General features: G+C 39.7%; 1 protein-coding gene across 1 annotated transcript; it reads left to right on the top strand.

Annotated features, from left to right (window-relative positions):
• Positions 1-5,403: 5,403 nt before the first annotated feature.
• On the top strand, positions 5,404-8,233 carry DDIT4L (DNA damage inducible transcript 4 like). The gene is made up of 2 exons (XM_008064340.2): positions 5,404-5,771; positions 7,511-8,233. The coding sequence occupies exons 1-2, from the start codon at positions 5,681-5,683 to the stop codon at positions 7,999-8,001; spliced, it is 582 nt and encodes a 193-aa protein (XP_008062531.1). The 5' UTR covers positions 5,404-5,680; the 3' UTR covers positions 8,002-8,233.
• The last annotated feature ends 7,908 nt before the right edge of the window (positions 8,234-16,141 follow it).

Here is a 16,141-nt window from a genome sequence, read left to right as displayed (position 1 = left end):
ATCATGACTAACATTTATTGTATTCACTCATTAACTATTACTTAACATAATCACTCATTGAATCCTCCACAACAGGTCTATAAGGTAAGATAATTATAACTCCCATTTCCTTTATGTATTTATTTTGCACTTTTTAATTTTATTTTTTAATTGACAAATAATAATTGTACACATTCGTGGAATACATAGTGACTTTTTGATACATATATAGTGATCAGATCAAGGTAATTAGCATGCCCATCATCGCAAACATTTATCTTTTTTTGTGTGTTGGGAACATTCAGTATATGCCTTCTAGTTATTTGAAACTATATATTATTAACTATGGTTACCCTATAGTGGTATAGAACATGAGAACATATTTCTCCTACCTAGATATAACTTGGTATCCTTTAACTAATCTCTCCCTATCACACCCTCCCCCATTCTTCCCATTTTAAAGGTGTAAATAGATGCACAGTAATGTTAAGTACGTTATCCAGGTTTACACAGCTAGTAAATGTCATTGCAGGGATATGAACTCAAGCAGCTGGGTTCCACAGTTCATGCACCTAACTACCACAACATGAAGATGAAAGAGCTGAATCACTCTGACTTGTTCACCTGTTTAATGTTTAATGCACTTTAAATTTGCAAAATGAAGATGAGACCTCATTCTAAAAGAGTACTACAGAATCTTATATTTAGTCAACAATTGGGCATTTTCAGATTCAATTCTCTTCTTGAGCAACCCCACAAGTTTATGTCATGAAGTAATGTGTAATTTTGCTAGATATGACAAAAACTGTACAAGGCTGATTGACCAGGACACTTGGCTGGTACAGGAAAGGGGACTAGTGAAGGACTCTAAACCAACATGAGCACACAACTTTATTTTCCTCTTTTCTTCCTACACAAATTCCAGAAAAATGGTATGCCATAGTGGTATTCTCAAATTTGGGAACTGCAAATGTTTTAAGATGTATCCCTAGAAAAATATCGAGGACCTACTCCATGTTCCCTACTGACATTCTTCAATGTGGGCACCTGAATCATAAATCTTTCCATAATTAAGGAAAAGAGGATATTGTGTACACTTAAGCATATCTTCAGCTCTCTTTATTTTAAGAGACATAATACACAGCATTGTTTGTGAAAAGAATGAAATCATACAACTATTTTAAGAGCAAAGTCGCTATGGTAACCATTTCTCTGCTTAAATTTAGAGAGACAATGCTTTCTGCTACTGGAAGATTCTCTCAGTTTTTAGCAGCAGGTATTATGTATTATTTTATATTGGGCCTGGTTTTTGTCATATATTAGATATAGCTGTATGTTTCCTTACATAATTGGAAATGCTTTATCATTCTATAGAATAACTCATATTGCATCACTATTTTCATTAATCACTAAATGGAAATCTTATTGGTTGGCGCAGCCTCAAAGACAAATAAAAATGGTGATGAAATATCTCACCTGGAATGTTAACAGAGGGTCATACATGTCTTGAAACAATTGGGTGGTTCTATGGTCAATAATTTCAATTGTCTATAAATTTCATTTATTCCCAGAACACTATTTCCTAGATTAATAAAGGAAAGTTAACACATAGAATTCTGTATTTTACACCAAGATAACTTTTTACCCACACTATTTTCTTACATATCATTGGCAGATCTCCTTCCTGCTTTCCCATACAGTGATGGATGTATTATAATAAAAAAGGCTCTCCTAATCAGTGACAACTATTTTCCAGATTTCCTGCAAACAAAAAAGACCATAAATTTTGTTCTACTTTAACAATATTTCCCCAACTCCTTTTAGCACTTGCTTGTTGCCCTGAACTAGAAAACTACAATTTTAGAACAATAATGATAGTACTCATTAATCTCTTGCAATATACCAGGTCCTGTTCCAAGCATTTCATATGGTCACCAAATTCAAAAACTTAACACAACTAAGGGAATACACAGACAGTGTAAAGTTAAAGATCTCATATTTGTTTATTTAAAAGAGATAATATTTACCATTGATTATAAGGGTTTCTCTTTTAATCCTCACAAGAACCCTATGACTTACTAAGTGACCTTGTATTCTGTACAGATCAACTTTCATGTCCTATAAATCCTCTCTGAATCCACTGTACAGATTAAGAAACTCAAGAATTTTTCCTCAGATGTTATAGTTTATGAAATGAAATAAGCAACTCACTGAATAAAAATGTATTAATAAGAGTTCAAGAACAGTGGCTCATACCAAATAAAGACAGGAAATTGGCCAGTGAAACATGTAATAAATATTCAACACCCCAAATCACGGATGCACAAGACACCAACATTTTCTATAATAATACATTAAAGCATCATTTTTGTTTGTTTGTTTTTTTGCAATATCTCTGGTATTCTGAATTTATACTTTAAGCAATGATAGTATGAATAGTAATAAAAAAGCAAGCATGCTTAAGTTAAAATCTTTGCTTATGATTTTTGATAATTTGCTATCCTAGTGTATGAAAGAGAATGAAATTATTTAAACAACTAGATTTTCTATTAATACACAACTGGTATTACCAGTAAGCACCCCCACAAACTGTTTATACAGTATTAAATAGAATATACTGAAGCTGCAATAAAACAAACTTTTTTATCACTGCACTTGATAAACACCCAAAGTACACCAATGTGATGAACTTTCCATTTCAAATGATTACTGTACCTACTACAGCATTAAAAAAAATCTGGTATACTAAGTGTGTCATATAATGACAAAACTATTATGGCACTTAGATTTTCTGTTTGGCATGCTTTATTTTTAAAAGTCATCTCTGTTTAACTGGTAATAGAATGGAATTTTTTCCCCTTTAAGTAGATTTTAAAGGACAATTTCTGCTTATTATTCCAGGTTTGTGTTCTAACTCAGTCACTCCTTATGACCTTTAAGTCCTGAGATCAAGGTCTATTCAGTCAAAAAGATATTATTTGATGTCTTTTGTACATAGGTAAATTGGTTTTGGCAGTCAAATCTCAAATGGCTTTGCAAAATTTCAGTTAGTCAGATAGCCAAGTAAAGAAAGTAGCCGGGCTCGGTGGCTCAGCCTGTAATCCCGCGCCTTTGGGAGGCTGAGGTGAGTGGATTGCCTGAGCCCGTGGGTTCGAGACCTGCCTGGGTAGCGAGACCTCATCTCTACAATAAATCAAAAAATCAGCTGGGCGTGGTAGCACGCGCCTGTAATTCCGGCTACTTGGAAGGCTGAGGCGGAAGGATCGCCAGAGCCCAGCAGGTCGAGGTTGCGGTGGCCGGGAGCGGCCACTGCACTCCAGTCTGGGCGACAGAGTGAGACTCCAACTCAAAAAAAAAGAAAGTAGAAACTGCTACTTTCTAGAAGTTCCAATAATCCTTCTGGTCCTGTGGGAGTACTTAAACCTATTAGTTATGCCTAAATACTCTAAGAAAATTGAAATGAGTAATTTCTTTCTTTCACTAGTGTAGGTTGAGACCACTCATTTTATTAATTTTAATAACTCTCCGTGGAAGCAGGCAAGAGGCCGCCTCACTAAAAATGTGTCCAGATAAGGACAGGAGGCTCTGTGGCCTGTCCAGGCACAGACTGTCAGGCAGCAGGCATCTGACACCTGACTAGACACTCATCCATTGGTGCTGAACACACTAGCCACTGAATCCCTTTTTTAATTGGCTTAAATGGGTTTGTTTTTTCCTACTTTTCTGTTATTGAAATAGAAGTGGAAATCTGTTTTCAAAGACCAGCCTATCAGCATCTCCTTCCTAGCTGGCCTGACCTTCAGGCAGTGCAGCTGCCTGAGTTGAGTTAAAAATGGACTGTCAAGCTAGTTTTAATTTCTGCTGCTCTGCCTCCAATGTCCTCCCACTGATCTGTTGACCACACCCTCCTTAACCCTTCTGTTGCTGTTTTTCTTACTAAGGGTTTTAAGCCTGGACAGCCGAAACTGATTTTCAAGGCCCTAACCTGCAGATAACTTCTATACATAATCCTGAAGTGCCTGGACACCACACTGGAAACTTTACGTGTAGAAAACAACCTTTCCCCTCCAGGCATCTCCACATTTTAATCCCCAGTTTCTTGGGAATATCCACTCTACTGCCACGGCAAAGCAGGAAAAGGGTGGCTCAGTAACTTCAGGAGAAAAAATAAGGTTTGACTTCTTGCTCATGGATTGTGCGAACATATTGATTCTTCCCGGAGGGGCCGTACCGCACAGGAGGCCTCACAGGGATTATCCCTAGCAGGAGATAACACTCTTAATCTCTATTCCCTCAAGCCTCTTCAAGTCAGTCCAAACCCCAGTTCCTCCTAACAGGGCTCTCCAGAAACTTCTGCCTCTGGGAATGACAATTGCTCCCAAGGATGGCGGAAGTAGCTGAGTTCCCACTAATGGTTTTGTTTAGTTTTTTGGCAAACTCCCCCAATTCAAGCTCTTCCATGCTCTGGAGCTAAGTCTAATTAGAATAGTGCCAGGCTCACCCTTTCTGCGGAGAAAACGCATTAGTCACAGATGTAAGGACACGAAGAATCCTTACATTACCGGGGAGCCAGGTAATTAAGACCCTAAAATGCTGGCTAGCCTTCTGGCGGGAAGGAAAGCTAGATCCCACCCTGTGCAGGAGAGGAAGATGAGGAAACCCTGGGAGGCGAGGTAGAGTTGACTGGGTTAGAGACCACAGTTAAGCGCACAAATGATGCTCACTGAACCCCGAAAAAGATGTCAGCCAAGTGTTCAGGGAGACAGCACAGCCTCGGGTCATGGTCAAAAACAGAGGGGACAGAGCTTTCCGCTGCATAGTACAGTACAGCATGTTTGCAGAGGCCCAGAGGCTTGGGTGCGGAAGTGTGCCCTGGAAGAGGGGTTGCACCGGAGAATCGTGCTTGACCGGGAGTAGGTGGTCAGTCTTTGGTGAGTCGCGCGCCCAGAAATGCTGACACGGTGACCCTTGGCCTACACAGGAAACAGCTGGTGTCCGCCATACTCCAGGCTTATCCTCCACTCCCAAGGGCTTGCCTCAGGCCCCTTGAAGTTTCGAGACTGAAATGCGACCCGACTCAGGAAGGGAGCGGTGGGGCGGGGCGCTCGCCGGGGAAGGGCGGCGCAGGTGGGCGGGCCGGGCAGGGTGCGGGTTGAACTATTAAGTTCTGCAGCCCCAAAGCGATGCTGCTTCGTGAAGCCGGCGCTGGGTAGACGGGGGCGAGCCGGGTGCTGCTGGCTGCTTGGGTGTGGAGGTCACTCAGCCTCCAGGGGAGAGGACTCCTACGGGGGACTGCCTGCCTCTGTTTACTCCGCAGCGTTGCGGCGGACCGCTTCCGCCCCCGCGAAGTCCCGGCAGGTGAGCGCAGCCCAGGCGTTGGAGGGGGGAACGCGGGGGAGAAGGAACTCCGCTGGGCCATTGCTTCCAGGTTTTGCAAACTTTCGAGTTAGTTTCAGTCGGTGGCTGTAGTTGGCGTCTCCGCTCCCGGGACTTTGGAAACTTGAGCTGCAAGTTGAAGGAACCAGAGGCCGGGTCCTCCCCTCTGGACCGGGAGTGCCCCGGAGGGTTCGCTACCGCGACGCGGAGCGTTGTAGGAGCCTCTGCACGTCCTGTCTGTTTTTGCAATCTGTCTCTCTCGCCTTTTTATTTCAGCGCCAGTGAAAGGCCGTTCCACCCCGCGAGGGAACCAGAGTCGTTGACCATGGTTGCGACTGGCAGTTTGAGCAGCAAGAACCCGGCCAGCATTTCAGAGTTGCTGGACCGTGGCTATCACCCAGGGAGCCTGCTAAGTGGTGAGTGTCTCGGCTGCCACCTCTCCCCGTTCTTTCCACCTCGATGCCCCTGTATACTGAGCCCTCCCGCCTTCCTCGATGTACGGGGTGTCCTACAACTGAGGAGACCCCTTTCCAAATTTTCCAAATTTTCTAGCGACTTCTGGCCCGGATAGTGAGGACTCAAAACCAGTAAAAATAAAATCCTAGAGCTGCATCTTTCCAGTCGAGGCTCTTTGTGATTAAGTTCCTGCCCCCTACACGTAGTTGTGAAGTGTACAGTTACGTGTTTTAACAAGTGTACTTGTCACATAACAAACATCACGTCCTCCCCCAAAACCCTAGGATACCCAGGTGCTATCCGTTACCCACTCTCCCCTGACCCTGGGGGGAACCACTGATCTAATTTCTGTCACTGTAAGTTAGTCTTGCTTTTAGAGTTTCAAATACATGGGATCGTCCAGGGTGTACTTTTTTGTATCTGGTTTCCCTTAGCCTGTTGTTTTTGAGCTCCTTCCATGATATTGCTTATATCAATGTGTTCCTTTTTATTACTGAGTAGGATTCCACTTGTGGATCTAGGCATTATTCTAGAAGGAAACTTCTCAACAGCAGTGATACAGGACTTTTTGTCATTTGCAGTTTTGAACATCCGGTTTCTAAGAAAACATACTGCTCTGCCATTCAAGAGCTGCACCAGCAGAGATAAATTGCTCAAGCTGTTTGAGCCTTTCTGATTTAGAAGGTGAAATGGTTGATGACCTACTTTTATATACCAGAACTCTAAAGTTCCTCTATCTTCAACATAAAATATGGAGTCCTTATAATTCAAAGTGCATCTGTTTCATTTAGTTGTTTTAAAAAAAAATGCTCTAAGTGAATACAGTCACCAGTGAAGGTGAAATAGACAGAGAGGCAGCAGGCGGGGCATCTGCCTGCACCCTGCTGGTTTGACTGTGTGTGGTGTGGCATCCTGCCAAGTGGTAGGATTAATTTGGGAGGTAGGTGACCAAATGTAGAGCTATCTCTTTTCCTTTGAGCAAATCTAATTTGTTTTCCTAGGACTATTTTATTTTGCTTGGCTAAGAAAAACTATCCAGCCAGTTATAAATATCCTCATGAACCTCGAAGGTCTTCTCTAAGCAATTTTTAATCAGAGACGTTAAAGCTAAAATTGGAATCCCCAAGCTATTCCAGTAAAGATTTTTAAAGCAAGATACAGATGTGATTGATCTTCAATATAGTTCATCAAATTCATTATGAACTCACTTAACAATAGCAAAATTCTGTATTTTTACAATACACATATTCCTATAGTTAGAAAGCAGCAGTCCCTCAGTCCAAAAAAAAAATTATAACCACTTTTATTCCAGAACTGTTATGCATGTTTTCTGTAAAACAAAATTAGAAAACCACCATAAGCAGGTAGGCAAGAATGACAAGAGAATCACTAGTAATCTAGGATAACCACAAATGGATTTTTGATGCATAAACTTTGTGAGTGTGTGTGTGTACACTTATAAAGAAAAATGGTATTTCCAATTCACTCTATTTAGCAAAGCCTTTATTTCATAGATAAATCATTCGTGAGAATGATTACCTAGTTATCCAGCAAATTTAGGTCAGCTGACCCCCAAGCAAATATTAGAAACAGATAGATATGGTAGATAGTGGTAGCCAATGTTGATATCTTAGTGTGTTTTTGTTCTACTCCTGGATTTTTTTTTTTTAATCTAAAAAGAAAATTTCATTTCCTACAGATTTGGACTACTGGGATTATGTTGTTCCTGAACCCAACCTCAAAGAAGTAATATTTGAGGAGACAACTTGCCAAAATTTGGTTAAAATGCTGGAGAACTGTCTATCCAAATCAAAGCAAACCAAACTTGGTTGTTCAAAGGTCCTCGTCCCTGAGAAACTAACCCAGAGAATTGCTCAGGATGTCCTGCGGCTTTCCTCCACGGAACCCTGCGGCCTACGAGGCTGTGTTCTGAACGTGAACTTGGAAACTGAAAATGTATGTAGAAAGCTGGATAGGATTGTGTGTGATTCTAGCGTGGTACCTACTTTTGAGCTTACGCTTGTGTTTAAGCAGGAGAACTGCACATGGACAAGCTTCAGGGACTTTTTCTTTAGTAGAGGTCACCTCTCATCTGGCCTCAGGAGAACTCTGATCCTCAGCTCAGGATTTCGACTTATTAAGAAAAAACTTTACTCACTGATTGGAACAACAGTTATTGAAGAGTGCTAAGAAGGAAGAAAATTTTAAAGGTTCTTTCATGATTGGTTAATAAAACTATGCAGCTTCTCAGATAAAGTCATGTGTAGTTTTTCCTGCCTGTTCTTGATAGAAACCCTAAGTGTAGACCATCTTCTCTCCTTTTTTTCTTAGCAAATGCAGCTAAAAGGCTGATTTTGTGGCCCTTGAAGAAATGATTCGAGAGAGTGTACATTTTCTGCATATGTCACATCTTTTACAGAATGGGACTGGATGGAATAAGGAAGGAAAAAAAGCAAGTTGACTTCAGTTTTATATTTGATTCCACAATCTTTCCAGCTAGTCTTACTAATAAACTATATAAGCCAGACTTACCTAGTTTGATTTTCATATGACTTTTTTTCTGTAAGTTATCAAAATGTCCCTTCAATCACAGAATATTAATAAATAATGCTGAGCCCATCAAAATTTACAGAAGTCACACACCTACGCAATTTCCAACTAAAGTTTGAGGGTTTGTTAGGAGAGTAGAATTAAGTGGGTAACCTTAATTAAAGATAAACCTTAGGTAAGAGCAAATAAATGTTACAGCAACAACAGAACTGTCTCACTTCCTTTGTGACCTCCCCACTCTTCTGTTTAAAAGAGGCAACAAAGCTTGAGCTGTCATTTTATTTTATTTTTAGATGGAATTTCTAGTTTATCTAGAAAGTACATTAGAGAAAGAGGAGATCACCTTCCCAAGGAAGAGAAGGGGGCCATAGCTTAAGGAAACATGACCCAGCCAGAGCTCAAAGAGCCACATGACTAGGCCAGGGCTTAACAAAAACAGAGCTGAGTGACCATTTTAATAAACACAGTATGTTGTTTTAAATGACTCTATGGTACAATATAAGCTCAGTTTTTTTCATTCTCAAGTATTAAATGTTGTCTTTAAACTAGCACAAATGGAAATGTTGAACTGAGCTGATTTTTTTTTTTTTTTTTTTTTTGCATGTAGTTGATAACTCTTCCATTGAGTAAATGATGAATACCTGTTAGGATGGGAAATGAGTTCTCAGACCTAGTTCTTCTGATTCATTTGGTAATCTAGCTTCTTCTCAATACTATGTATGCTTAATTTCAGATGAACCATCTCGCCATGTCAATGTTATCTTACCTCTAGCCTTTTCTGGGAATTGAGGTATGTCTCCTTAACTCCAGTTTTCAGAGGCAATAGCTGTACACTGCCATTTTGAACACTACTAGAGATGGGTATATTTGTGATCTGCTTTGACTATGGAGAACTGGTTTATAGTACCGTGTAGAGAATAAAGTCATTGTCCAGATAATCAGTGCTCATACCCAGCCTTCTTCCACCTTGGATACCTCACCCTATGGAATAATAAAGTCTTTATTTTTTGTTTTATTCCCACTAACTAGATCATTATATTCTCTTTTTTTATGTAAATGAAAGAATTTAGCCTCCACAAGATAATGTTCAAGCAAGATAATGTGAAGCAAGGGCTTCACATCCCTATGTGGGCCATGGATAAGAAATTTATTCAGATTTTCTTTCCACTTCATACACCAGAGACCAGGGTTGCAGAAGCAGACGTAGTCAACCTGTTGTTACTCAAAAACAGGTATGATCCTGTTACTGACACTAAAAATGACCTAATATGTCACTGTTTAAATTAGTAAGTATTCTAACAACTAAACTCTTCAAATGCCTGGAAAGATACCACAAAGCAACTTTGTAGAACTCCACTAAGAGAAGTCAACACTGTTCTGCATGTCTGTTGTTCAGGACTCTAATGGTCACTGTGTTTCTGCTACTGTTGTAGAGTTGCCACCAGTGACTAGGCAAGGCTTTGTGGGCATAAATGTAGAACTGTTGTCCTTTTTTTACTAAGAGTTGTCTGTAGCTCTCTTGCCTGTTGCACTTACAAACTTGTGATGGCTTATGGAGGCTCTTAAATTATAATTCCTGTTCAAGGAAATCAAAGTTTGTCTATTTTTGACAATAAAATATCATATATTTTTAATTCTCTTGTTCTCTTTTTCCCTGAGTTTACGCAATGATCAACTTAAAACATATTTGACAGTATTGGGGGTAAGATGAGAAAAGAATTACTCCTTTTATGACAAAGCCAATTTGTGCCCTTAATTATAATATTCTAATTGTATGTATTGCATATGCTTATGTCAATAATGATTTGTTTCATAATTTTTCAACTACAATAATACTTTTTATAGGATGACATTAATAATTTGAGCTTTGACAGTCGCCTAGGGCTTTTTGTATAATTTTTCCAATTACCAAACACAAATACATCAAATTGTAAGGTCAGTGTAAATGTTCATTTTAATTAGTATATTCTATTTGAATAACATCTTTCTAATTCCACTGTTATTTCTCAATTTGAATTTTTAGTCTTTTTTACCTATCTCTTCTATCTCTTCAAATGTATGGTCATTAGCTCAGTTTTTTCACACATTTAACAAGACTTGCTAAGTGCAAGGCACTGTTTCAGGTGTTTTACACAAATTGTCTCATTTATTCCTCACAACAACCCTGTGAAATGGTACTATGATTCTCCATCTTGTAGATAAATGACCAGACACAGAAAGGCTAAGTAATATCCCCAAAGTCACCAAGTTATGCAGCAGAGCCAGGGTTTAAAACCAAGCTGATCCCAGAGGATGTACTCTTAGTTTTGCCCACTCCATCATGCTGCTGGACAAACCAGCACAGAGATATCACCAAAGGACTGTGAAAACGATGTCAGAAACATTTGCCCCTAAATTTGAAAAAAGGATTAAAGTGGTTTCCTTTCAGATAGAGAAAATGAGGAAACAATTGACAATATTCACAATTCATTGGAACAGGACCATGCTTAGATTTAAAAACTGTCCAGATATGAAAACAAGACAAAACAAAACATGCATCTCAATCCTGGCACCTTCACTTCTATTCTGTGTACTTGGCCTGGCTACTTTTTATATACTTTCAAAAAAAGGTGTGCTCTGTTCCCTATCTGCATGGGAAATAAACCATTAGCTGTAGGGTGTGTGATGGGCTCCTGAGAGAACAGAGGGTCTTATTTTCCCCTTATCAATAGAAAGATGACATTATTTAACAGGAATGGATTCAATCTCCTGAATCTATCTTACCAATGACATAAATTATATCCACATGAAGTTGGCTTCATAATGCACTAATGATAGTTTTTCCATTTGTACAAAGAAAGGATGGACAAGTATATATATCTTTTTAAATCTTAAATCTGTTACACGCAGTTCTCAATTATTCATACTAGTCTAAACAAAGTGATAATAACAATAATACTACTTTGAAGTCCAAAGGAAGATGGGTGTTAGATAGGGTGGGAGGGGTTCAAGATATCTTGCTGAAAGGGAGGAGCAGTCTAGCCCCGTCCAGACTTTGCTATTTTTTATAGATTCTGAATACTCCATTGAATTCTCAGCATCTGCCACAAGCAATAGAAGAGAGATATTGTAAAGGATATTCATGGGAAAATGTAGAGGCCAAGTGTGGAGATGGTATATATTGCTTCTGTCTACATTCCATATAGAATATAATCACAGGGCCCCATTCAATTGCAAGAGGGGCTAGGTAATGTGATAGATATGATGTACACTGAGGAAATGAGTTTGATGAACTGCCAGCAAAGTTTCTACCATACAAGGAAAGACAAGATAGTCAAGAAAACACAATAAAGAATAAAGAACCTAGAGAATTATACATAGAGAAAGTTTATCTGTGGTAGAGCAGGCATGCTAATCAATGTATGATATTGTATATGATATATGTATTTGGTCTTCCTCCAGTCTCCTGGCATACCATTTCTAAATTCCAACTCTTAAAATCCTTGAAATCTTCAAGTAGTAAGTGTCTTTTTGTATGCTAGTGACTGGTTACCAGAAAGATCAAGGCAAGAATAGAAGATTGGGATTTCTGGTCCCTTAACAGCAACCTTCCAGGAAGCAAGAGGGGCTAAAAGTTAAGTTAGTCACCAATGGCATGTAATTAATTAATGATCATGCCTAGATAGATGAAGCTTCTATAAAACTCAAAAGGGCAGGGTCCAGAGAGCTTCTGGAGAGATGAACATTTGGAAGTTCCTACCACATCTGGAGAGGGTATGGAGGATCTTTGCCCCTTCCCATACCTTTCCCTGTGCATTTTTTTCATTTATAATTTTTGTAATATCTTTTATAATAAACCGGAATATGTAACTAAGTATTTCCCTGAGTTCTGTGAGCCACTCTAGCAAATTAATTATACCCTAGGAGGATGTTGTAAGAATCCCAATTTACAGAAGTTCAGTCAGAAGCACAGAAAACAACTCATAGCTTGCAACTGTCGTCAGAAGTAGAGGCAGTCTCCTGGAACTGAGTCCTCAACTTGTGGAATCTGACACTATTTCTAGGTGGTGTCAGAGTTGAATTGAACTAGAGAACACCCAGCTAGTGTCCACTACCACAGAAATGACTGCTTTCTTGGTATATTAGGGGAAAATCCCACACATCTGGTATCAGAAGGTCTTATGCATTGTGAGAGTATAATTGGAGACTAAATATGGTTTTTTCCTTAATATTATTATTATTGTTATCAGTGAAGTGAGATTTACTAGAATGGCCCTGGATCACAGAAACATGTGGTTTGGGAAGAAAGGATTAAAAGGGTGGGAAATGATGAACTTTTAATTCCTGGGTGCCCACATGGAGCAGAAGCTATGCTGTAATCAGGTGCTAAAGGTAAAAGTTACCAATGTAGGTTAGAGATGGATCCAACTCCCAGTAGAGCTGGTTCACTGGATATATTAGGAAATGCATACTAATAAGAAAAAAGCAAAATAGTTCATCCCTTGGTTATTGTTGTCGTAGTAGCTAAAATGAAAGTAAAGTGAGTGCTGGGTCTGTCTTTGATGCTAGATGAAGTGGATTTTGATCAGTCTCTTTGGCCACCAGCCTCTAAGTTGTTCCTCAAAGAAAAAATTATGCAGGGACAACAGAAAATATCTCAGAGACCTGTGGTTATCAAGAAGGTAGTCAATGTGAGGGAATAGAAAAACCAAGAAACTACTGAAGTCAGAGGGTATAGTATGAGGAAATTACTTCATTCTATAGATCAGTATCATCAGGTTCCTGAAGAACCTTTACTAAAATGGATTGTGAGTAACTAATTTAGGAACAGTGTCTCAAATAAAGTAAGATGATGGACTGGATAAAAGCCACTATAAGGTCTGTTTACCCTAAAAAGGAGCTATCCCTATCCCCCTATAAATGTCAAGTGGAGCATCTCAAATGAAGCAGTTGTTGTGTTTCATATATAAGCCATGTGGGACTGACTTTATGATGTCTGGGATATTCAACCACTGAATATGCCTGTTACCCAGGTCATGGTAAATGCTGTGATGAAGGGCATCTCTTCAATGTGGACACCCCATGTCAACTTATTGCTGCAAAATCTAAAGGCAATTCAGTAAACCTCATTAAATTTGTCATTTCACCTTCCTCTCATAGGTTTACAGATACTAATAAAAATTGTAGATTAACAAGAGAATGGTGACAGGTAGAGGAGAGAGTAAAACAGCTCCTCCTAGAAAGTTAGAAAATTTTAAGTGGTTATTAATAAGTAAGGTAAATGAAACATTGATAAAAGGAAAACAGAGGAAAAAGAATGAGGAGGATCGTGAGACCAATCTAAAAGCGAAATAATTTCCTCACATGTCCCAGCAAGATTAAAATCTTTAGACAGTTATTAAGAAATGGGATAAATAAAATGGAAATTGATGGAACAAAAACAAGGGCTAAATTCAATACTATTTGAGGTTGGGTGGACCAAAGGAAAGCCTTGTCGGTCCCCCAATATTAAAGGGCTTCAAAGAAGTCCTCCCCATTTCCTGTGGTTGAAGCTAAAAGTCAGAGATTACAATAAGAAAGCTGGTCAACAATTGCTTGGATCAGTGTTAGGGAAAGTTAATCAAAATAAAGATTCACAGATAGGCAAGGGTTTCTTAGCTCAACCCCCTTCGAAGGACCCAAATTCTTATATACATGGGTGAGTAAAATGGTCAGGGGTGGTAAAGAGAAATTCCTGGGACTCCTTGATATGGGAGCCTGGTGCACTGCAAAACAGAGCAAGGACTCCTCTTAGGGGCCTGCTGCTCCCAATCCCAGGCATAAAAATAAACAAACAAATAAATAATTGAGTCTTTTCAATGGACATTCCAGGCAACTAGCTAGCTCTACAACCAGCCATTAGGGAAGTGGAGGAATAACTTCCTAAACAAGAAAATAATAATAAATAATAGCCACCCAAGTAAGCCAGAGTAACAGTCTAAAACTGTTAAAAATAAAAACAGCTAAAAACTAAAAATAATATCTTGACATAGCTCCTTGAGTTGCTTTTCAGAAACCCAGATGACCACTAGATGGAAATGCTAACCACTGTCCCATAGACCTCAGATAAGGGGGAACCAAGGACTGAACTCTCACACCATTCTTTGTTCTAAATTTCTACCTGAGAAACCTGAAAAGCGTCACACTCAAAGGCCAACCTTTAATATTACTTTCTACTGGTCTCAAGTTTTTAGACAAAGCCCTGCTTTCTTATCCAACTGCAAATCAAAGAATCTTTGAACCTACCTGTAAAATTCTAATGAAAGCTACAATTAGGAAAGAAAAGGTTGAAGGAATTAAGGTAAAAATTTATAGGAGAGAATAAACTTTAGTAAAGTGGTTGCTTCTCTTTTACCTGTTGTATTATGGGGATGGACTTTGTATCTGACTGGGAAATATATCCCCTTCCTAGTACTGTAAAATATAGAAGGTGTGCAAATCTGCCCTTCATCAATATTTTTTTTTTTTTTGAGTTGGAGTCTCACTCTGTCGCCCAGACTGGAGTGCAGTGGCCGCTCCCGGCCACCGCAGCCTCAACCTGCTGGGCTCCGGCCATCCTTCTGCCTCAGCCTTCCGAGTATCTGGAATTACAGGTGTGCGCTACCACACCCGGCTGATTTTTTGATTTATTGTAGAGATGAGGTCTCACTGCCCAGGCGGGTCTCGAACCCGCAGGCTCAGGCAATCCATTCACCTCAGCCCATCAATATTAATTAGACATGCTAAATGAAGAACAGTAAGATTGTCTGAGCCCACACAGCGTAGAATAGAAGCTAGAGTTCTGGTAGGGACAAATTGTCCCTGTGATAGCCCAGCTTTTACTAGGGTTTATGGCAAAAGCTTGCAAGCACCTCCCAACAACAACTACTGTGACTTGGGACTAGAGAATTTCTACTTGAGGTGAATTTATTACCTTGCTATGAGACCTTACCTAAAGCTAAAATCTTGAAGCCTAAAATACCCACGTCAGAAACACTCTAATGGGAATGGTAATCCCAGAAGAGTTCAATAATGAAATGGAAATGATTTACACAGGCTCATGTTACCTGAAAAATGCAAAGAGGAAATACAAGCAGAAAACCTCTTTTCTCCTATGATTAATTCTAGAGTGCAACTCCTGAATTCTATGGTGCCTTATAAACAGCTCTCAACTGACCAAGAGCTGCTGGGTTTGTGGCTGGCACCTCAAGGTGAATGAACAATATCCTGTTTGGAAGGCTGCTATTCTATTGAAGAAGGCAAAAACAAATCAGTTTGGTCAGCTAAATTGCAAGCTGTTTTCCTAGCAGTAATGGAAGAACTGAAAAGTAGTAAAAGCCCCTGTGTTCAGGTTTTTACTGATTTGTAAGCAGTGGTCAATGTCCTGGTCATACAATCAGGCAAGGGGACAATGAAAACCTGACCTGCTGAAAGGATGCTTGTATGGGGCATGGCTCTGTGGAAATTTGAGAGGTGTGTTAAAGTAGAACATGTTAATACTATAAGGAAAGGATTGGCAATAGCAGAAAACTGCTGGGAGTGGGGTGGGGAAGCAGAATTGGCAGTGGTGGGAATATGCCTGGGGAAGGGGGGGCACACCTCATCAACAAGGGTACCTGCATAATGAACATTTGTATACCTTGCAATGTTTGGAGATACCGAAAGAGGCACAAGACAAGGGGCTGGTACAAACCAAGCATTTATTGGCGGGAGCTCACGGGCGAGGTCCCATGGTCTGGAAAGATGGGCCAGGGGAGTCGCGCCCAAGGAAGGGCGGCTTGGG

Source organism: Carlito syrichta, unplaced genomic scaffold, assembly GCF_000164805.1.
Source record: "Carlito syrichta isolate Samal-C Ts95f unplaced genomic scaffold, Tarsius_syrichta-2.0.1 Scaffold307308, whole genome shotgun sequence".
Classification (NCBI taxonomy): domain Eukaryota; kingdom Metazoa; phylum Chordata; class Mammalia; order Primates; family Tarsiidae; genus Carlito; species Carlito syrichta.
Note: the sequence above shows the minus strand (reverse complement) of the source record. Positions and strands in the feature narration are given on the sequence as shown.

What these genes read in the sequence shown, in the direction of transcription:
- DDIT4L (XM_008064340.2), top strand. Translation starts at nt 5,681, where the DNA reads ATGGTTGCGACTGGCAGTTTGAGCAGCAAGAACCCGGCCAGCATTTCA. An exon ending in CCCAGGGAGCCTGCTAAGTG is followed by an intron (nt 5,772 to 7,510) that starts GTGAGTGTCTCG and finishes CATTTCCTACAG; the next exon opens with ATTTGGACTACTGGGATTAT.